The sequence below is a fragment of the Peromyscus maniculatus genome, chromosome 1 (genome assembly GCF_049852395.1).
Source record: "Peromyscus maniculatus bairdii isolate BWxNUB_F1_BW_parent chromosome 1, HU_Pman_BW_mat_3.1, whole genome shotgun sequence".
NCBI lineage: Eukaryota > Metazoa > Chordata > Mammalia > Rodentia > Cricetidae > Peromyscus > Peromyscus maniculatus.
Window position 1 is genome coordinate 77,288,827 of NC_134852.1, and position 22,477 is coordinate 77,311,303.

The 22,477-nt window shown below is 48.0% G+C and overlaps 1 protein-coding gene across 1 annotated transcript in view; it reads left to right on the top strand.

Annotated features, from left to right (window-relative positions):
* Positions 1–19,283: 19,283 nt before the first annotated feature.
* Chsy1 (chondroitin sulfate synthase 1) overlaps positions 19,284–22,477 on the top strand; it is a 68,208-nt gene continuing 65,014 nt past the window's right edge. Inside the window, exon 1 of the mRNA XM_015994737.3 lies at positions 19,284–19,637. Coding sequence (XP_015850223.3) covers positions 19,321–19,637 — 317 coding nt within the window. The 5' untranslated portion in view covers positions 19,284–19,320. The remainder of the gene's footprint in view (positions 19,638–22,477) is intronic.

Here is a 22,477-nt window from a genome sequence, read left to right on the forward strand (position 1 = left end):
TTCAGTCTCCAATTATTTTACTTCTTGCTCATGGCTAGTGGCAGGTAGGTAGCCTTGGTGACTTTAGAAGCTGACAGACTCCTTGGGATTTAGCCTGCTTAGTAGGCTAAAGATATAGCACAGCAGGATATGGTGGTGCAGCCTGTGACCCCACACTGGGGCCTGAGGATAGCTGCACCTTTGAGGCCAGCCTTAGCTACGTGCTGAGTTCAAGGCTCATCAGAGCTATGTAGTGAGACTCTGTCTAAGGAAACACAAGTACACTGCAATAAACTGCTAAAACATGTTTCAAAAGAAGACAGATAGGCATTGCCTGTAAATACTGCAGACACCGGGGGATTGCCAGACTGGTCTAGGTAGCAAAACCCTATCTCGCCACACAAACCCAACAACAAAGTCTTGTTTGAGTTGCCAGAACTTCCTTTATGCATATGGCTCATTTGTCCTTGAGAGGACCTGCTGGGGATTTCTGAAAGACTCTACTGATTGTGCGTGCGTGCGTGCGTGCGTGCGTGCGTGCGTGCGTGCGTGCGTGCGTGCGTGCGTGCGTGTCACAGTTTGATTGATTGATTGCTTTTCAAGACAGGTTCTCTGTGTGTAGACCTGGCTGTCCTGGAACTCATTTTGTAGACCAGGCTAGCCTTAAACTTGGAGATCCGCCTGCTTCTGCCTCTGCCTCCTGAGTGTTGAACCTAGCACCACCATGCCCAGCTACAGTCTTTGATGTTTATATTATTTAACAATTGTTTTAAACAGCAAAACCATTCTTCACTCGGGCCAGCTTTGGCTTACATGGTGGATGTTGGATACTCTTGCCATAGAGTCAGTCATGGAAAGGAAAAAGAATTAACCCAGAATAGCACACTTGGTAGAAAGTTAGAAGTCTATAGACGCAAAATAGTATGTAGTTGTCCGTCTTGACATATAAAAGGGGAAACAGTCTTTGTAGGACTTTGTTGGGGAGCTTGACCTGAAGTACTTATGTAGTCACAGCACTCAGGAGGCTGTCAGGAGAATTTTGAGTTCAAGGACAGGTTGGACAATGTGGAGGCTAAAAGTCTTGGGGAAGGCTTGAGGGAAGAGTTGGGATGGCTGTAGCACTGGAATTAGAGGGACTGAGTTGTGTTAAGTGGCTCTTAACTAAGCAGCAGTGCTGATTTGTAGTAGAAACTAAATAGGAGAAAAAGTACTAGAAGGGTGTGGCTTTGTGTACTATTAGGTGTGCCTGGCAGGTTTTGATGGTGATGTCATACAGAATTGATGGAGTGATGGTGTCACCCATATACAAATAGTGATTGCGATGTATTGAGATGCCACCTATATAATAGTTAGGAAAAGCACTTGCCATGTGGTATCTGCAAACCTGGTTAATACTCTGTGCCTGTGAAGCAGATAGTTTGGCTTTTAGGAACTGAAGCTTAGAGGAGTTAAATAACTTGTTCAGTGCTAATCCATGGACTCAATTTCATCCCTGTGTTCTGTCATCCAAAGTCTGAGCTAATCAAGGTGTGGGCAGCTTAGTCTAGCTAAAGAAAGAACCACTCTGTGGAAATTGTGTATGACAAATTGAGGGCAGTATGCACTTCAGATGGGTGGCCTGGCATCACTCAAGGTCTGCCTGCTCTAGAAAAAAGGAACTGAGGGCAGGAGTACAAAGGTCAAAACTCAAGCCTCACAGGAAGAATGGACTGAGCCAGTCATAAAACCTGTTTGAAGCTGGGTGGTGGTGGCACACACCTTTAATGCCAGCACACAGGTGTTGTGGAATATTAGTTTAAGATGAGAATATGCTAAAGAATATTTGTTTAAATTATGCAATGATGTATTGCATTCTTTTATGTTATATTTGTTTAACTCTGGGAAGCTGTGCTACTTTGCCTGCCTAAAACACCTGATTGGTCTAATAAAGAGCTGAACAGCCAATAGCTAGGCAGGAGAGAGAATAGATGGGGCTGGCAGGCAGAGAGAATAAACAGAAGAAATCTGGGAAGAGAGGATGGAGGAGCAAGAAAAGGAGGAGAGGAGGACATCAGGGGCCAGCCACACCGCCAGCTATGGAGTCAGAAGTAAAGAAAGGTATATAGAATAGAGAAAGATAAAACCCAGAGGCAAAAGGTAGAGGGATAATTTTAGAAAAGCTGACTAGAAAGAAGCTAAGCTATGGTTGGGCATTCATAAGAAAGAACACGTTTCTGTGTATTTGAGAGCTGGGTGGAAGGCCCCCAAAGAGCAAGAAGAAATCAGCTGTACTTGGGAGGCAGTTCTCTGAGTTTGAGGCCAGCCTGGTCTACAGAGCAAATTCCAAGACAGCTCTGAGTTTGAGGCCAGCCTGGTCTACAGAACAAATCGCAGGGCTACACAGAGAAACCCTGTTTCGGAAAACAAAAAAATCCCAAACCAATCAAACAAACCAAACCTGTTTGGAACCCGGGCTGTGTGCTCTGCCTTACCCTTGTGCAGAAGGCAGATGCTCGGGTGCTGTCACCACAGCCACCGTTCTTCTGTCGCCTTTACTAACCTTCCTGACGTCTAACCACTGGGTGCACAAAGCTACTCTCTGCACGTTATCTTCTTCCTTTTTCTTTTTTGTGTACCCTCATACTGATTCCTACAAATTGTACCCTGACCTCCACATGTGTGCCCCAACACATACACATAAGTAAATAAAAAAATAATTTGCAGGGATCACAACATTCACAAATGAAGAGAAGACTCCAGTGTTGAGCAATTGTAGGCATATTTATTGCTCAGTAGCTGCATCCTCCTTGGGGTCCACATGGTAGTGTGAAAAGAGGCCTTTGTGGTACTTGGGAAACTCACTAGCCAGCCCCTTGCTGCCTTTTTTTTTAGCACCCTGAGACCACAGCAAATTTCTGCAGGTATGGATACAGCCTTTCGTATTTTGAAACACCTGATTCAAACCTTAAAGGTCATTTCATACCCACCTTGGCATCATCAAAACATCCTGCAGACCCTGGAACAGAGGACATGAATGAAGTGCAGATCTGAGGAGCTCACCAAAGTGGCCTGATTTGGAACGTGTGCCCATTAGCATTCCCTGCATCGTAAGCCACCATGAGTAAAATAAGCTCTTATCCCCAAGGGTCTATGATGCTTGGCTTCTCCAAGTTTGATGGCTCTCAGTCATGGATCTGTGGCTCCTCTAGAAGCTGGCTGGGCTGGCAGCATCCCTTATGGCTGTCAGCTGAGCAACAGGTGACTGGGTCTTGTGTTTCTCAGTCTGAAGCAGGTTAGGGTAGCCAGGGCTTGTTCATGGGGCTACTCAAGTCCAAGATCAGGATGACAAAGTTTAATTTTTTTTCTTCCTTCCTTCCTTCTTCCTTCCTTCCTTCCTTCCTTCCTTCCTTCCTTCCTTCCTTCCTTCCTTCCTTTCTTTCTTTCTTTCTTTTTTTTTTTTTTTTTTTTTTTGTGTGTGTGTGTATGTGCGCGCACGCGTCTTAATTGTTACTGCTATGTGTGTTAGCCAGTTCAGGAATGCATATGTAGAGGTCAGAGTACAACTTTGAAGAATCGGTTCCTCCTTCCATCCTGTTGAAGCAGGGGTCTCTTACATCTGCCACTGTGTATATTCCATGCTAGCTGGCCCATGAGCTTCCATCTGATTTTCCTGTCACCACCTCTGATTTCATTTGGGATTATGGATACAAGCCACTGTGTCCGGTTTTCTGGGGGTTGTAAGGATCAGACCTCAGGTATCGGGCTTGCTGGGCAAGCCTTTTGTGTCCTGAACCACCCATCTCAACAGCCCACATTCACAAATCTTGCTTCGCATTTTGCTGCTATCCCATTGACTTAGGCAGTCCACAATGCAAAAGCTAGAAGGAAGCCAACACTCTGGGAAGACCTGTAAAATCACATCACAAGGCTATAAATGCAGCAAGAACTAACTGGCCAGATACTGTTAGATGACCCCGTGCAGCCTTCGCACACATTTCACAGTGGGAGTCTGCCCCAGTCTGTATCAAGGCTAGCCCACCTTACATTTTAGACTCATCCCCAAGATTTACAATCGAGACAATTGAGTAGCAATTGTGCAGAACCCTGTTCTGACCAATATAGTATATTCCTGGCCTGCGAAGAACCAGAAAACAACAGGACAGACAGACTGGTCGGGATTAAGCAAAGCAGACAAGGTGTAGTCACAGTACAATACTGGGCGGTGGCCTGCTTCACTAGAGAGCCATCACTACCTGCTAACCCAAGGACAGGGACTAGTGTCTGCAGAAGGGAGCCGTGCAGAGGGCCACTTGGCAGACTTGCAGTAGACCGCCAACCGGCAGAAACCCAGGGGAAAAGCCAGTGTGTTCTGACCTCACTCTCCCGGCCACCACTCCTCTGCCAGTGCCTTCCATTGGCTGATCCTAACTGAAAGCGGGAACCCCTGGGGATGTGCTAATATCTGCTAAGTTGGTTGACCATGGCCTTTTAGGCTTTTAAGAACATGTTGAAGTTCTAATTCCTACTACCTGTGGATATGGCTATTTGGAAACAGGGTCTTATTAGATGTCATCAAGTTCAAGATGGACATGTGACAGTGGGGAGTGATAGAGTCACAAGCCCCGGACATCTGGCTGACCAGAAACTGCAAAGGGCAAGGTAGGATCCTTCCCTAGAAGCTTCAAGGGAACATGATTCTCCCAGCACCTCCATTTTGGACTTGCCACCTCTAGAACTAAGAGAATACCTACCGTTCTGTGGCTATAAACCAGTTAGTTAGTTTCTGGTGATTCGTCACAACAGCCATAAAAAGTGACCCCTAAGAAAGTTTCACTGAGCATTTCCGGCCCATGTTGGAAAAAACAGTCTGAGGGCTCAGGAGGCATAAAAGTTACATGGGACTCCCACCTGGATTTTGCCAGGAGGTGGCCTGAGAACATTTCTAAGGCAAATCTTACAAAGGCTGTGAGCACTGACATTCATTCCTGAACAGCGCCAGAAGCAAGCTTAATGTGAGGACAAGGGATAAACCCTCCATGTCCGGTCTTTGCGGGCTTTTGCTCCAGAAGGCTGACCTATATGAGAAGTGGGAACTCACCGACACAGTCCACTTGGGCCAACTGTGGTACAGAGTGTGGGCTACCCTAACCCAGCAGATGGGATCATTACTCCTGGGACCTCCCCCAAAACTGCATCTGAACTCTGTTTTCATGAGCCACGTTCCTCATGGCTCCTGCCAGCCTTAGCGATCCTGCTCCCATAACCACGCCCACTGCTTGCCTGTGTGTACAGATAGGAGCCTGCCCCACACTCAGGGAATATCTATGGCCACTCAGAGCAGGCCTGGACCTTCTCCAAAGAATGTTGGGAAACTCCATGATGAGCTGTGGATTGAGGGCTGAGTGGAAGCATCACTGGGTGAGGAATATCGCTCCTGGTGTGGACACTGACAAGCGCCCATGGAAGCGGCTGGTGGAGTGCTGGGACCAAGAAAGAGCCAGTCCTTTGCAGCCCTTTGTAATTAGGCTTGGGATGGGGGGCCAGCAGGGCTGTCTGGTTTTTCCCTCATGTTCTGCATTGAGCCATAGCGATTTTCAGCTTCTTTTTTCTCTGTGTACGTGTAAAGGCTGTCAGAAGCAGCAAGTTGACCCCCAGCCCCTGCAATCCCTTTGGTTGCCACACACCTGCAGCCCTCTGATCCCTTATTGCCTAGCTTAGCCATGTCTACATTCACAGACCATTTCCAGGGACCCTCTGACCGCTTCTGAGGATACTGTCATTTCCCTAATCCCATCTTGTGTTTTCCACTTAAAAAGCACAGTGAGAGTGGGTTGAAGGAGAGATGACTCTGTGCCATGATCAAGAATACGTAATGTTATCCCCAAGAACTGGTGCTCAGTTCCTAGTGCCCACATCAGGCAGCTAATATCCGCAACTTTAACTGCAGAGGATCTGAGGCCCTCTTCTGGTCCTGCAGGCATCTGTGTGTGTGCATGTGTGCACATACAAGATAGAAGGAAGGAAGGAAGGAAGGAAGGAAGGAAGGAAGGAAGGAAGGAAGGAAGGAAGAGGGAGGGAGGGAGACAGGGAGGAAGGAAAGGGAGAGAGAAGGGAAAGGGAGGAAGGGGAGGGAGGAAGGAAGGGGAGGGAGGAAGGGAAGGGAGGGGAGGGAGGAAGGAAAGGGAGGGAGGAAGGGGAGGGAAGGAGGAAGGGAAGGGAAGGAGGGAGGAAGGAAGGAAGGAAGGAAGGAAGGAAGGAAGGAAGGAAGGAAGGAAGGAAGGAAGGAAGGAAGGAAGAAAAGGTAAAAAGAAGGTAGGTAGGTCAGCCATAGTGAAATACCACTAAGGCTGAAATTAAGACTTACTCTTTCAAGTGTTGATGAGGATGCACATGAACTGGAACATTCACGAGTCGCTGTCAGGAACAGATAAGAAGACAGCGGTGGTGTGGTTCAGTGCTAGAACACTAGCATGTGCAAGGCCCTGGGGTCCACCCCCAGCACCACACTGGAGGGTATAAGGAGAAAAGAGAACAACCACCCTGCCCTGCCCATCAGTTAGCATGCTTGCTGCTCATCCCAAAGAACCGAATTCATTTCTTAGCCCCATGTCCAGTGGCTTCTTCTTACCCACTGTAACTCTGGCTCCATGCCACCCGACACCTCCTTCTGACCTCCTCAGGCACTTGCATGCATGTGGAAGACACACATATACAAAAATTAAAAATAAAACCTTTTTCCCCCTGAGGCAGGGTTTCTCTGTGTAGACCTGGCTGTCTTGGAACTCACTCTGTAGACTAGGCTGGCCTCAGACTCAACAGAGATCAACTGCCTCTGTCTTCTGAGAACTGAGATTAAAGGTGTGTGCTACCACACCTGGCTAAAACAAATCTTTTTTAAAACTGAATTTATACATACCACTCAATGCCAGCTACATATTCTACTCATGAATGTTAACTAAGGGACACAGAAGCTCAAGCCCCTGGAAAAGCATGCACATGACACGAATGTTCACAGTAACTGTGTATGCCACAGCCTAAGTTGAAATTAACACAGACATCCAAGAACAGATGAATGGACAGACATGTTCATTCATAGAGTGAAATGCCACTTAGCAGTAAAATGGATTGAAACACATGCCATAACATGGTGAATTTCAAGATTTATTTATTTATTATTATGTATACAGTGCTCTGTCTGCGTGTATGCCTACTCGCCAGAAGAGGGCACCAGATCTCATTACAGATGGTTGTGAACCACCATGTGGTGGCTGGGAATTGAACTCTGGAAGAACAGCCAAGTGCCCTTAACCTCTGAGCCATCTCTCTGGCCCCGCATGGTAGATTTCAAAATACTTATGCTGTGTGAAAGAAGACAGGCAAAAGAAAATACACATATGATTCCATTTATACAAAACCCCAGTACAGGCCTACTAAGCCATAGTGATAGAGCACACATCAGGTTGAGAGAGGTGAGCAGAAGGGAGAACAAGAGTTGAGCCTGGTAGAGCATTGAGAAACCCAAGGCAGGAAGATAATGATCTCCAGGCCAGCCTGAGTTACATAGCAAGATGTTTAAAACATCAAAAACAAAACCTTAGATGTTCACACCCGCGATCCCACCACTCTGAAAACTGAGCCTGAGACAGGTTTGCCAGAAGTTCAAGGCCTGGCTGGGCTATAGTGTGAGACCACCCACCCTACAAAGAGGGAGTTGTGGAAGAAAACATTTGGGGTGATGAATAAGTTCACTGTTTCAACTAATTTGTGGCTTTGGTGTCATAGACATATTGGGGTTTAAATGAGAATGTCCCCCATAGGCTCAGAAGTTTGAACAATTGGTCCCCAAGTGGTAGTGCTGTTTGGGTGGCTTTAGGAGGTGTGGCTTTGTTGGAGGCGGTAGTACTGGGGGTGGGTTCTGAAGTTCCAAATCTCATGCATTCCCAGCACACTCTCAGCTTTGTTCTTGCCTCTGAATTGTGAGCTCTCAGCTTGCTGCTCCAGCTCTCATGGCTACCTGCTGCCCCCCCCCTCCCGCAGCCATGATGGACCCTTATCCCTCTGGAACCATAAGCCCAAATAAACTCTTCCTCCTACTAGTTGCTTCTGATCATGGTTCATTACAGCAATAAAAAATATCTAATATAGTCACATACAGATGTGGAAATCTAAAATGTGTATTTTTAATTTTTTGTAGTATTGGAGATCAAACCTAGGGCCTCAAGCATGCAGGGCAAGCACTCTGCCCCTGAAGCCACACCTCTTAAATTATACATTTTAGCCTGGTGGTGGTGGTGGTGGTGGTGGTGGTGGTGGTGGTGCACGCCTTTAATCCCAGCACTCAGGAGGCAGAGGCAGGTGCATGTCTGAGTTCCAGGACAGCCAGGGCTACACAGAGAAACCATGTCTCAAAAACAAACAAACCACTGGGCAGTGGTGGCACACCTTTAATCCCAGCACTCGGGAGGCAGAGACAGGTGGATCTCTGTGAGTTCCAGGCCAGCGTGGTCTACAGAGCGAGATCCAGGACAGCCACCACAACTACACAGAGAAACCCTGTCTTGAAAAACAAAAACAAACAAAAAAAAAGCAACAAACCAACAAATTATGTGTTTTAAATATATACAGGTTATTGTATATCAATTATACCTGGTGTGATTTGAATGAGAATGGCCCCATAGGCTCATATCATTGAGTATCTGATCTCCAGTTGGTGGAAATGTTTGGGAAGGATTAAGATGTGTGACCTTGTTGGAGGAGGTATGTCACTGGGGATGGACTTTGAGATTCAAAAGCTCACACCATTGCCAGTTAGCTCTCTCTGTCTCATGCTTGTGGATCAGATGTTAGCTCTCAGCTACTGCTCCAGCGACATTCCTACCTACCTGCGGCCATGTCCCCCTACCATGATGGTCATGGACTCATCCTCTGAAGCTGTAAGTCCCTAATATACCTTCATAGTCATAGTGCCTTGATAGCAAAAGGAGCTAAGACATACCTCACTGAAGTTGTCCTGAAATTCTCTCTGTTAAAATGATTGGTGGTGTTTCTGTCCCCCGATGACATGAATGGTTCTGCTGTTGTGTCAGCCAGTGTTGGATCTGGGAGTCTCCACTCCGCTCCCTTGGCACCATGAAAGCTGACACAGGAGCACAGCAGAGACGAGCAGCTGGATTGTGTTCCAGGCAAATGCAAGGGAAGCTCCTGCACCCAAGCCTGAGCCACGCACGCAGCTTCTCACTCTGTGCAAGAAGTGAATTTATTTGTTTGTTTGTTTGTTTGTTTGTTTGTTTTTTGGTTGGTTGGTTGGTTTTTCAAACAGGATTTCTCTGTATAACCCTGGCTGTCCTGGAACTCACTCTGTAGACCAGGCTAGTCTCTAACTCAGAGATCCATCTGCCTCTGCCTCCCGAGCTCCCGAGTTATGGCATTGAAGGCATGCGCCACCACTGCCTGGCACAGGTGGTAAATTTATTATGACCAGATATTTTTAAATTAAATACATATTGCAGTGGTATAAATGTTCATTTCCAATATTAAAAAGAGGCAAAAGGGCTTATTTACCATTTTTAATTACATTTGTGTGCGCGTGCGTGTGTAGGTAGGTAGGTCTAAACTTGGAGAAGTCAGTTTTCTCCTTTCACCATGGAGACCTGGAATGTGAACTCAGGCCACTTGGCGGCAAGCGCTTTCACTCACTGAGTCATCCTGCTGGCTCAAGGTTCTTTTTTAAAACAACTATTTCCCACTGACGGAAAAACGTCCCCAGGGCCTGGAGGAGACAGATTCGTGTGCAGCATGCTTGCTGCACACACATGAGGACCTGGGTTTGATCACTGGTACTCATGCAAAAGCTGGCACGGTGGCGGTGGCGGATGCTGGCAGCTCCAGGGCTGGACCAACACAGGAGGACTCCACGGGGCTGCTAGTCAGCCAGTCTAGCTGAAACAGGAGCTCAGAATCGAAGGTGGAGAGGCATGCAGGAGGATGCATGGACTTCTGGCCTCCACGTGCAGATGTATGGGCAAGCATACTCACACATACATGCATATCACACACACAAACACACGCACACATGCACGCACGCGCACGCGCGTGAACACAAACACACACACTCCAGAAAAATGAGAAGAAAACAAATTATGCTAGCTCAGTAGAATTCTTGGGACTATAGAACTGCACTGGACTGGTTTCAATATTTCAACATTAGTGAAATGTGTTGAAATGTCAGCATTGGCAGCTGAGATTCAGGGCCAATTACATACCACATCCAGCTGATATTAATAAAGACATGCTACCTTTTGAGATTTTCCTTCCAGGTCATTTGACTTCATTGCCTTTGGATCTATGGAAGCGTAGAATATCATGTCAGGAGCCCAAAGCAGAAGGAACTGCCTATCTCAGGGCAGCCAGGAAGCAGAGAAACAGGAAGAATCCAGGCCTCAACATCCGTCCACGGGCATGCTTCCAAGACTAGACTCACTCAGTAGGCCCTGCCTCTTAAAGTTTCCACCACCTTGAAACAGCACTAGGAATTCATGAGCAAGCCTTGAGCACATGGACCTTTGCAAGATATTCCATATCCAAACTACAGCACCCTTGTGGGGTCCAAGACACCTTTGCATTGCTGCTGGGGTTGCTGATGCAGTACACCAGAGGCCTTTAGCTCCACCCCCTCCTCTAGTCCTCCACGTGCACACTAAGTGACTCCATGGCTACTCAACCTCCAGAAGATGTTTTCAAGGCTTGCGAAAGGTACTCACAACCTTCTGAATCACAATGCTGGTGGAGAGAGTGCATGCAATACACACACACACACACACACACACACACACACACACACACACACACACAGCCTCCAGTTTTGCAGCCCCGGAATGTCAGAGACTGGAGATTCTGTTGTAAGAGACTCCTGCTCTCCTCTCCTGTACACACTGCATCTTGTGCTCCAGGAACAGACTTCTCAGCAGCATCTACACCCATATGCTGGGTGATATCTTGTATTCATTGGAGGGATGAGAGGCTCATTAAAGAGGCCAACCATGACTCCATACCAATCTGGGCATCAGGGTCAGTTGGGATAAACTTGAAGAAGCCAACTCCACCTTTCCAACACTCTCAATTCAGGATGCAGAGGATACATTCCGGCTGACAGAGCTTTCTAAAGGTAAACGTCTCTCAGTTTACACTGTCATCACAAGGCCAGAACCAGGACATCATCTTGAAAATACTGGATTAGGCAATAATTAGACTAAAGTGAACCATGAAGCATGTGACCATTGCTCTCTCTCTTTCTTTCTCTCTCTCTTTTGAGACAGTGTCTCTATGTAGTCCTGACTGTCCTGGAGCCCAATATGTAGACCAGATTGGCCTTGAAATCACAGAAATCCTCCTGCCTCTGCCTTCCGAATGCTGGGGATTAAACTCCTTTACCATCATGTCAGCTCAGTGTTCGCTTTGAGACTAAAGATTAGAGAAACCCTGGTTGGACCAGATGGATCAGTGGGTTAAGGTTCTTACTGGGAAAGCAGGGCAACCTGAGTTTGATCCCTAGAACCCACGTGATAGAGTGGGGACCAACTCCTGTTAGTTATCCTCTGACCTCCATAGACACACATATTTAAAAAAATAAATAAATGATGAAACCCTGTCATGACAAGAATACGTACAACAGAAGAGGGCGCTGTTGCCCCAAGTTCCAGCACTGTCGGTGCCCTAAGTTTTGTTTTTTTTTTTTAAATGAACAACGTACTAAGAACATTTTGGAAGACTTTTCCTCTACCTGTTCAAGGGTAAAAAGATAAATCTCTAGTATTATGGACGGTTCGAGAAAAAAGTGAAGGAAGCTGTTAAGTGTGAAACAGGCAGACAGAGATTCTAAATGGAGGTGGAGTGGTCCTTACCCAAGTGCTCACAGGCGAGGGGTTCTGATTTTAAAGTGTTTTGGCTGTTGTCTTTGAGCTTTTTCGTGTATATAATGAGACATATTTGATGTGAGGCTAAATTCATTCATATTTCATGTACTCAGCCTGAAAGCAATTCTAGGCGATATTTTAAATAATTTTTGTGTACGAAACACAATTTCATGTTCTGGAGTTTTGTACTTGTGGCGTTATGTCAGCAGTTAAAATGTTGTGGATTCTGGAACATTTGGGCTTGAGATTTTTCAGATTAGGGATGCTCACCTGGTATAGGCACTCGAATGATTTAAAGTTGTCCATGGTATTTCCCTGCTGGCTGATTAAGGAAATACGAAGCAAAAATGCAATTTATTCTTTGCAGTTTCTACTTTAGTTGGTTGTTGAGAGACAAGAAACAAAACATGCAAAAGAGTGTTTTGCCAACTCCTGCTTCCAGCCTGAGCTCTTTGGGCTATGGCTGGGGACGGCACTCACCAACTTCCTCTCTCTGGGGCTCAGTTTCCATTCACATTAAGATAAAGACTTGGAGTACATGAAGTGTGAGGTAGAACCCATTGTCTTCCTGAGCCACACTGCTATCAGTATGTCAGAGAACTACATTTTTTGTTATATGTGCAGTATCATTTTGTTGTTGTAAAACCCTCACACAGTAAAAAGCCAGACCAATATTAAAAGCATCTGGTGGGAAATCTCACTCACATCCTTCTTTTCAGCCCCCTCACTTTCCCAGGTCCCCCGGGGTCATCATTTTCAGGCTTTGTAATTTGTAATAAAGACACTAAGGAAATGCTTTTTGTTACTGTTTTTTGTCTCTAATCATGTGGAATTCTTTCCAACTCCGTGTGGAGAGAGCCCTACCCCCTGTCTTACAGCTGTAGAACATGGATGGACCTAACTGAAGAAGGGTTGACTTACAGCTTTTTGACTTGACCACAGGGCAAGAGTAAAATGCATTTAATCCCAGCACTTGGGAGGCAGAGGCAAGCAATTTTTTAGTCTGAGGCCAGCCTGGTCTACAGGGCAGGTTCCAGGACAGCCAAGGTGACACAGAGAAACTTTGTCTCAAACAACAAACAAACAAACAAACAAACAAGAAAAGCATTCAGTAGGAACTGCACTTAGAATTTTGTCCTTTGCCTAGACTGGTGATCTGTGACCCAATCCTCTCTTCTGATGCCGGACTGCACCCTCACCCCACCAGTCACACCGGGGAGACAATCAGCCTTCAACGGGGCCCTGTAGCTACAGTGGGGGATTTGGGTACCTTCGGTGTATTCTATGCCTTTTCCACTTACAACAGTCTCAACTTACAATGGGACATCAGCACACAATCCCATCTCAAATAGAGCAGCAACACTACGTCATTTGTAACCTTATAAATGGACACTTGGGCTGCCCAGTTCACCACGGAGCAGAGAAGAAGAACCTGTCCAAGTGGCACTTAGTACCGGTATGGATGAAGGTAAATTCTTAGAAGTGGGATTGCCAGGTCAAATGTTAATACAGAGCCCAAGGAGGTGGTTTGGTAGATAAAGTTCTTGCCATGCACGTGTGAGGAAGGATACTTAGGCTCCCTAGAAAGCACATAAAGACAGAGCAGACATGCAGCTGCTTGTCATCCCAGAAAAGACAAAGAAAGATTCTTGGGCAAGATGGCTAGCTGAACTAGTTGAATTTGAGAACTTTGCTTTTATTGAGAGACTCAGTAAAATAAGCGGAATGTAATTGAAGAAAATGCCCAACATTGGGGCTGGAGAGATGGCTCAGTCCTAAAGAGCACTGGCTGTTCTTTCAGAGGACCCAGGTTCAAATCCCAGCACCCACATGGCAGCTCACATCTGTCTGTAACTCCATTTTCAGGGGATCTGACTCCCTCACACAGACACACATGCAAAACAATGCATATAAAATGAAAATAAATAAAGTATTTTTTAAAAAAAGAAAATACCCAACATCAACTTTAGGCCTCCATACTAATGTCCACACATGTGCCCCCACACAGGCATACACATACTCACTTGACAGGCAAAAAAACAGCACAACACAAAATAAAACAAATAAACAAACAAAAACAAAAAAACATGTCTTCAATCCCAGCAGTGGGGAGGCAGAGGCAGGTAGATCTCTGTGAGTTTGAGGCCAGCCTGGTCTACAAAGAGTTCCAGGACAGCCAGAACTGTTACACAAGAAACCCTGTTGGGGGAAAAAAAAAAAAGGAAGGAAGGAAGGAAGGAAGGAAGGAAGGAAGGAAGGAAGGAAGGAAGGAAGGAAGGAAGGAAGGAAGGAAGGCAGAAAGGAAGGAAGAGAGAGAGGGAGGAGGAGGGTGGGAGGGGGAGGGAGAGAGAGAGAGAGAGAGAGGGAGAGAGAGAGAGAGAGAGAGAGAGAGAGAGAGAGAGAGAGAGAGAGAGAGAGAGAGAGAACAAAATGCAGTTGCCATTTGTGATGTTGACAAACTTGGCCTCCAAATAAGTTATATGATTTTCTTTCCCTAGCAAAATGTGTCTTTCCCTAATTACTGTGACTTCTCAGAGAGACCTTCATTTTGTGAATAACAGCAGTCAGCACCCATCAGGTGAGTGATAAGACATGACCGCCTAGCACCGTTGTGATTGTAGATGAACCGGGTGTGTGTAACAGGGGTGGATCAAAGGGTGCCCTGTAAATGTCTTCTTATCTTCAGAATTATACTTTAGCTGTTCTTAGATTCATGACTGCTGCCCCAATTAGTAGCCTAAGCCCTTCTTCCGCAGCTTGTTAGGCCTCCACTAAAACAGAGAGAGTTTGAGCTCCATTTCCCGAGTGGCTCCATGACCGTCCGAACCTGCCCAGAACTGTGGTGAGACTTCAGGTGGCCATGCTCTGGGCCAGCTCACCGAACACGGGCGTGATTCACCTGCTGAACAGTGCTGGGCGTGAGAGGGAAGTGGTGTCCTGTGGATGGAAAGAACTCTAGCCTCACTTTACCAACCAATGGCGTTTCTTGACAACCAGTATTTAGTCACACTCCTTTGCTACAGAAGGATTAAGGCTTCAGCTAGAGCAAACCTTGTCATGAAGGGGTCTCCTAAAAACATTTAGGCTATTTCCCAAGTGTCTCCACCACCACCTCCTAGTTATTCTCTCGTCCTGCTAGCCCACAGAGCTGTGCTGTTTCTTTTAGCATTCTCTCTCTCTCTCTCTCTCTCTCTCTCTCTCTCTCTCTCTCTCTCTCTCTCTCTCAGGTACATATGTGCACATGCACACAGGTTGGTGTGAAAATGTGTGTCTCACAAAACCGGATATAGAACTCATAAGCAGACCAAGGATGCACGAGGCACTTGTGATGCCTAATCTTGGTTGTCAACTTGACCATATCTGGAATCAATTAAACCCAAGAAGCTGGGCACACCTGTGAGGGATTTTGCTTGATTGGATCATTTGAGGTGGCAAGACCCACCCTAAATCTGGGCCGCAGCCCAGATGAAAGAAGAAAGCTTTTGTTGTTTGCCTGCCTGCCTTCACTCTTGACATCAAGTTCATCTACCCTGCTTCCTTGGTACCTTCCTTTCCTGGTATTAGAACCTACTTCTTTGAGACTCCAATACTGACCAAAGATCAGCTAAGACATCCAGCCTCATGGAAGGAACTACTTCCAGATTCTTGGACCTTCTGTTGGAAGTGAGTCATGGTTGGACTAGCTGGACCACAGGCACTCTAATAAATCCTCTTTTAACATATATAGATTCTATCCATCCTGGTCCTCTAGAACTTTTCTGTTGCACCACTACGGACATTCTAGACAACAAATGTTGGATCCACTAGTGTCTGGAAGCTATAACATAATACACAATCACTTGCTATTTCCTGTCTCAGACTGGAAATGCTCCAAATAGAGGGACATAGTGAGAAAAAAATGGATGAGTATTGGGAATTGAACCCAAGGCCTTACTGTGTGGTAGGCAAACACTCTACCACGTGGCTACACCCACAACCCTTCCTTCCTTCTTTTGCTTATTTATTTAAGTTTGAAACAGGATCTCACCAACTTGCCCAGGCCTTGAACTGACAATCCTCCTGCCTCAGCCTCTCAAGGAAGTGCGAGGATTGCAAGTGTGTACTGTCATTCCTGGCTAGAAAAAGTAATAAGCCCATGAGGCTCTTGCTTGTCGGTTTAACAGTAGTGTTGGTAATGAAGCAGAGTTCCACAGGATTCATTGAGGTTAAGTGGCCATAGCAGTAGAATGGACAGTCGTTCTTTGTAGACAGCAAACAGAACCTGCTGACAGGACAAAAGAGCATTTCTGAACTTTTTTTTTAAAGATGGCTACATTGTCCAGAGACTCCTGTTTGAGGCTTGAGTCCAGCTGCTGTGTCTTTAAAGAAGCCCCTACAGGGAACTCTGTCCGTTGTTGGAGGCACACTGCCAACAACTGAGGTATTTACCAAAGGTTTCCAAGAAACTGCAGCAAATCATACGAAATGTTATACCTGTTTTAAACAGGCAGTCAATGTATTAGCCGCAGAGAAAATGTAATGTGTGAGAGGACAAAGCTACAATTTACGAGAGCATGTAATGTAGGCAGAGATCAGCTTTAATTATGTCATAAAGAATTGCACTCAGGCAAACAGAAAAGTCAGTGATCCGTCACTTCTGAATACATCTTGGAACACTAGTCTAGAACCACTCCTGCAGAGCCCTGGGTGTGCTCCAGCGGAGAGGGACTGTCAGATTCTGAGGCTCTGAGCCTGGCCAAGTAGGGACTCAGTGTAGAACTCACATCCCATTCCAGGCTGAACATGAGTCCCGTATGAGCCCCGGCTCAGGTCGTATGTGTGCTATTGGCAGTTTCCAAGAAGGGACTAGCGAGGTGGCTTAGCAGGTACAGGTGCTTGCCACCAAGCCTGATGACCCGAGTTCCATTGTCAGGCCCCACGTGGTGGAAAGGGAGAACCAACTCCTGAAAGTTGTCCTCTGACACCGACATGTGTACCACAGCATGCGCAGAAACACACACACTCTGAATGAATGTAATATCTTAAGTCTACAAGGAGCAACTTCAGCTCATAGCTTCTCTATTCATCAGGAGGTGAGGTGGATGAGGGTGTTGACTTGGGACCTGAGGGATTCTAGGAAGCCGGGAACTGGGAACAAGATGTTCAACCTTCTCAGCATATTCCCATCATGCATTTCTGTCTTTTCATTGGACTTGAGGTTAGAAAATACAGACATGTCTTAAGCAGGCTAGAAGATACTGAAGGCATTGACTGTCACAAAATTGAACATCTGTGTCTTGCCAGATTGGTGCTTTATGTAAATGAGTGTGAATTATGGGGCAGCTGCTGAATTTGGGGACTCTGGTGACTTCTTGGCGTTTGTGGTTTATGGTCTTACTGGAACCTTTCTCCATGGTTTCCCAGCCTGTAATTCATGGCTGTGTGTCCTGTATTTCCCCCAAAGACCACTGCTGGAATACTGTCTTCACTGCATAATGAATATTTTATTTTTAGATGTGGACCATCTCCTACAGAGGGAGTCCGGGGCAGTAGGTAACGAACTATTTCTGAAATAAATCACAAGTGTCAAAGAAAGTGGCACTATCCAAAGGATAAACAGGAGTAACCACCATTCAGCGGCAGAGAGGAATCTGGACCTTGCACAGCTCTGCCATTTAAACTGGAATATTTCAGTTTTTTGATCTAGTAGTAATCATGAACAACAGACCCAAGAAATGCCCCCGGCCCCACGAATGCTTGTTTTCTGTCTTCTGTTTGTTTGATTAAATGAGAACTTCTCAGGCTCTAGGGCCGTAGTTCAGAAGGTAGAATTCTGGCCTAGCATACCAGAGGTTCAGGGTTTGATCCGTGGCACCCTCTAAACAAGGGTGGTGGCACACTGGCCTGGAATTCAGGCCACTCCAGCTGCATAAGCAAGAAGACACGGAGTTCAAGATACGAATAATATTCAGCTTCAGCTAGCTCCAGGCCCATCTGGGTTCTATTAGACTCTGTCTCAAAGAACCACTCAGGCCCAGGTGTCTACTCGGCTGTTATAACCCTGACACACTGGTGACTAAGAAATAAAGTTGGTATTTACAAACATTTGTCATACGGGTACCCTAGCTGCAGTTTTTGTTTTAACAAAATGTCTAAAAGTCCAGACTGAGCAAGTGTAAGGGAAACTGGTACCCAACTTAAAAATCCATCCAGCGAGCCTAGCCTAGTTGGTGACCTCCAAGACTGAGAGATCCTGTCTCAAAAGACAAGGTGGGTGCTTCCTAAGGACACGCACACGCACACGCACACGCACATGCGCACACACACCCCTGCGTACACAATCCATATCCGTTTTATAAATCGACTCTTTAAAAATACCAAGGGACTCAGGTGAGAGATACTCCCTGCCCACAGGGACTCAACAAAGATATCTATCATCTAATGCTAATTCATCCGCCGTCTCTTCCGTATCCTTTAAGCCCAGCACTCGGGAGGCAGAGGCAGGCGAGTCTCTGAGTTCGAGGCCAGCCGTAGCCACTTTGCCAATTCACGCTTCGCCCCCCGCCCGCACGCCCCAAACGTTCCGAGGGGAACTGTGGCTGTATTCGCTCGGGGTGAGTACAAAGCGGCAGTGTGGACGCGGCTGCCGTGGCCACGGAGCCCGGAGCTGGGCTTGGGGAGGGAAGGGCGTGGCGACTCCAGGGGCCTCTGGGGAGCCGCTCAACTCTGTCCACGTGCGGAGCCGGGCCGCAGGCTCCGGGCGCGGGCGACGGGGGTGTGGCCGCGGGTAACGGGTTAGCCGGGGCCGGAGTCCCGCCCGCACGGCTCCCGTCGGTGCTCACCCACGCCCCTCCAGCCCGGCCGCAGACTGCGGGGCGGACGCCTTTTTTTTTTTTTTCTCCGTTAAACTTTGGCCACGTGAACTGCCCCCCATTCACTTTTGCGCCAATCACGAGGCGCGGACGGATCCCGAGAGGGGCCACGGCACGCCGCCGGCGGGCCGCTTCATAACGCGCGGTGCGTGACGTGAGGGGCTCCTTTGCAATGGCGCGCTAAGCCGGAGGATGTGCAGCTGCAGTGGCGGCGCAGGGCACCGAGAGGGCGGGCGCAGCGCGAGCCGAGCCGAGCCAGCCGGGGGACGCGAGCCGGAGGAGCCACCGCCGCCGCCGCCGTCGCCGTCGCCGTCGCCGCCTCGCGCCGGAGTCGCCGGCCGCGCGCGCGGGGCATGGTCCCCTCTTAAAGGCGCAGGCCGCGGCGGTGCGGGCGGGCGCGCGGAACAAAGCGCCGGCGCGGGGCCTGCGGGCGGCTCGGGAGCCGCGATGGGCGCGGCGGGCCCGCGGCGGCCTCGGCGCTGCCCGGGCCGGGCCTGGTGGCGCTAGGACGGGCTGGCCTCCGCGGGCGGGGGCGGCGGACGGAGGGCGCGCGGAGCCTGCGGCGGGGACAGCGGCCCGGCGGGCGGAGGGGCGCGGGCATGGCCGCGCGCGGCCGGCGCGCCTGGCTCAGCATGCTGCTCGGGCTCGTGCTGGGCTTCGTGCTGGCCTCGCGGCTCGTCCTGCCCCGCGCCTCGGAGCTGAAGCGTGTGGGCCCGCGGCGGCGCCCCAGTCCCGAGGGATGCCGCCCGGGGCAGTCGGCTTCGCAGCCCGGCGGGGCGCGGGGCGATGCGCGCGGGGCGCAGCTCTGGCCGCACAGCTCGGCCGCGGAGGGCGTCCCGCGTGACAGGAACTTTCTCTTCGTGGGAGTCATGACCGCCCAGAAATACCTGCAGACCCGCGCCGTGGCCGCCTACAGGTGAGCCCCTTTTTCGTGGGCACCATCTCCTGCATCATCCCGCATCCCGGCGGGAGGACGGGCGGGCAGCCTGAGGGTTCTCCCGAGGCTGCCATGGAAGGTGCCGGCGACTCCAGGCACAGGCAGCCCGGGTTAGAGGAGGATGGTGAGAGCTACGCTCAAGGGCAAGGCTTTGGGATTAGATGGATGGAGTAGGCTGGCTTCTCAGGGTGTGCCTCTCACCCTGATCCCCTGCAAGGCGCATAAGCTTTCCGTGTCCAGGACTTCTTTGTTAAAAGGACCGAGTCTCTCCCATAAGGTGATGGGAACAATTCAGAACGTTGTACCTGCGACAGTGGAGGCAGAGGTTATAATTTGAGTCTAAAATAGGCACTTTGTCCTTGCAAAGGGAGAGCCTGCCCAAATTAACCTGGCTGGGACTCTTCCATGCCACACTTGAAGGTTTTCAGAGTCACTCCTTTTAGTGAGAGTGCCCACTCTGGTTCGTTAAGTAGAGAGAACGAATCTTGAGGAAAAACAGCATATTCGATAGGTTCAGTCAAGGCAAGACTACATTCTGGTGTTCCCTCGCCCCGTTACAGAGGTGTGTGCATGTTCGGAAGGAGCTGGGCCCTAGTTAAGCCAAATGAGTCATAGAAGTGGCTGCGATCGTTCAGGATTAACAAAGGGATTAGCCAAAGTAGCCTTTAGAAAGGAGATGCTTTGGGAATGGAGGGCATGGTTAGAAATGCGTCTGCACTGGAGCGAATCTGAAATAGAAGAAGGGTGTAGACTCGAGCGAAGGGATTTGGTGGAATTTTGTATGTGTGTGAAGGACAGAAACCTTTACTGTACGGGTGAAGTCGAGTTCCTCCAGGCACAGAATCAGTGACAGGAAGGGTTTCAGAGCACAGATGTTCTGGAGCCAAACGTTTTGAGCAAGGCTGCACTAGTTGCTGTTTGTTTTAAATTTATAACCGGCACTTTTATAACTTTGGCTTTTAAGTCCGGTTTCTGCTCTAAGTTTTCAGGCAGCAGAGGTGTAAGGGAACAAGCATAGCCGGATCTCTCCGTTCTTTAAGCTAAGTGAGGGATTGATTGAGGAAAAAGGTGAAAAGGCGCTGGAGAGTGACCCGAGACTGCCTTTGAATGGCTTGACCACCGTTCCTGCCGCTCAAGTCAAGAGGCTGTGTTCTGCCAAGAAAGGTTCTGAGTGGCCAGGGAAGCTTAGAGTGCAGGTGGCTGGCTGGCTGGTTGTGGGGACTAACAGAGCAGTGTAAGGACCAGTAGGTCAAAGTTCACTCCCAGATGTCCTGTGGTTTAATAATCTTCATCAGAAGTTGAGGGCAGATGTGGTAGCACAGGTCTTTAATTTCAGCACTTAGAAGGCAGAGGGGGGAGGGGATCTCGGTGAGTTCCAGGTCAGCCTGGTCTACCTAAATTGTTCCAGGCCAGATGTGACCAACAGTGAGACCCTGCCTCAAAAAAAAAAAAAGAAAAGAAAAGAAAGAAAGGACACCCCACTCCCCACCCCTATTCCCCCTCGGAAGACTCAGTAGGTAAAGGAGATTGCTGATAAACCTCACAACCTGAGTTTGGTCCCCAGGAAGATCCCACATGGTAGGTGGAGAGAACCACCTTCCCAAGATGGTCTTCTTGACCATCAGCTGCGTTGGCCCTCCCACACAACATACACTCAGTAGATGTCCTTCCAGTAATACAATTAAATTGAGGAAGAACCCACTAAATTGTTTGACTTATGGTTTTGAAAATAAATCCATGAAACTGCCAGTTAGTGACAGGTCACATGAAATCAAAACTCTGGAGACAATTACCAGAGTAGTTTGTTCAAATAGATTATCTGACTCCTAACTGCCCCTCATACATTTCGTGCTTATGAAGTCAGTGTACGTGAATCAGTAGGGATCATCATGCCAGCGGCACCCAGGAGAGGTAGTGCACACTAGTACTGCTGTTTTGTGACTGGCCGTGGTCTCCCAAAGCCCACCACGAAGTGCAGTGTATGTGGTCCTTTGGCTTCCTTTCTTTAATGTTAAGATGTTCTCTTTGTCTGTTTTCTTTTAGGCAGTGGGGAAGCAGAAATGCTTTCTCTCGGTTTCTTCCTCTAACAAAGGAGGAGTTGTTTCCAGGAAACCCTGCATCCACCAGTCATTTCTTCCCTGTTCTGACTTACTCTTTATCTGTGTTCTGAAGAGAGAGGAGCACAGGTCAGGGCCTCTGCCTCTCAGCCCTGTAGTTAGGTTGACTAGCCTTAGGGAGCTTTCAGGAAAGGCCTGAATTGAGAGGGAGGTTATTGGGTTGTAAGTTATTATTACAGTTTTACTGTTCTTTGCAGCCTGGGCCAGAAGTCCACACTGGGCTCTTAAGTTGGAACATCCATGTGTAGTACTGTGTGAAAATAGCTTGATTCTTGAATCTCGGAGCACAAGGTGGAACCTGAGTTTGGAAGTGGGTGTGCTCAGTGTTATGTTTCTCCTAAAAAGTGAATTTTCGTTTGATTTTCTGTGTAGACCAGACTAGATTAAATTGAACCTTCCAGCCTTCTAGTGCTAGGAATTTCGGGCATGTGCCACCACACCTGGCTTGTTCTTCCTCAGAGGAAAGACTCCCAGCATCGAAGAGGTGGAGGCAGGCAGATTAGAAGTTCAAGGCCAGCCTGATGACATGAGACTTTGTCTTTAAAAACCAAACAAAAGCTCCTTCAGATTGTTGTCCTCGTCATCCCCCTCTGCCTCCAATTTAACAAAACTACTGCTTGGCTTATAGATGAAGGAGATGCTAACATTTTCAGTAAGAGGGCATTGTGATACAAGATACTGAAAATGTCAGAATTTATGCTT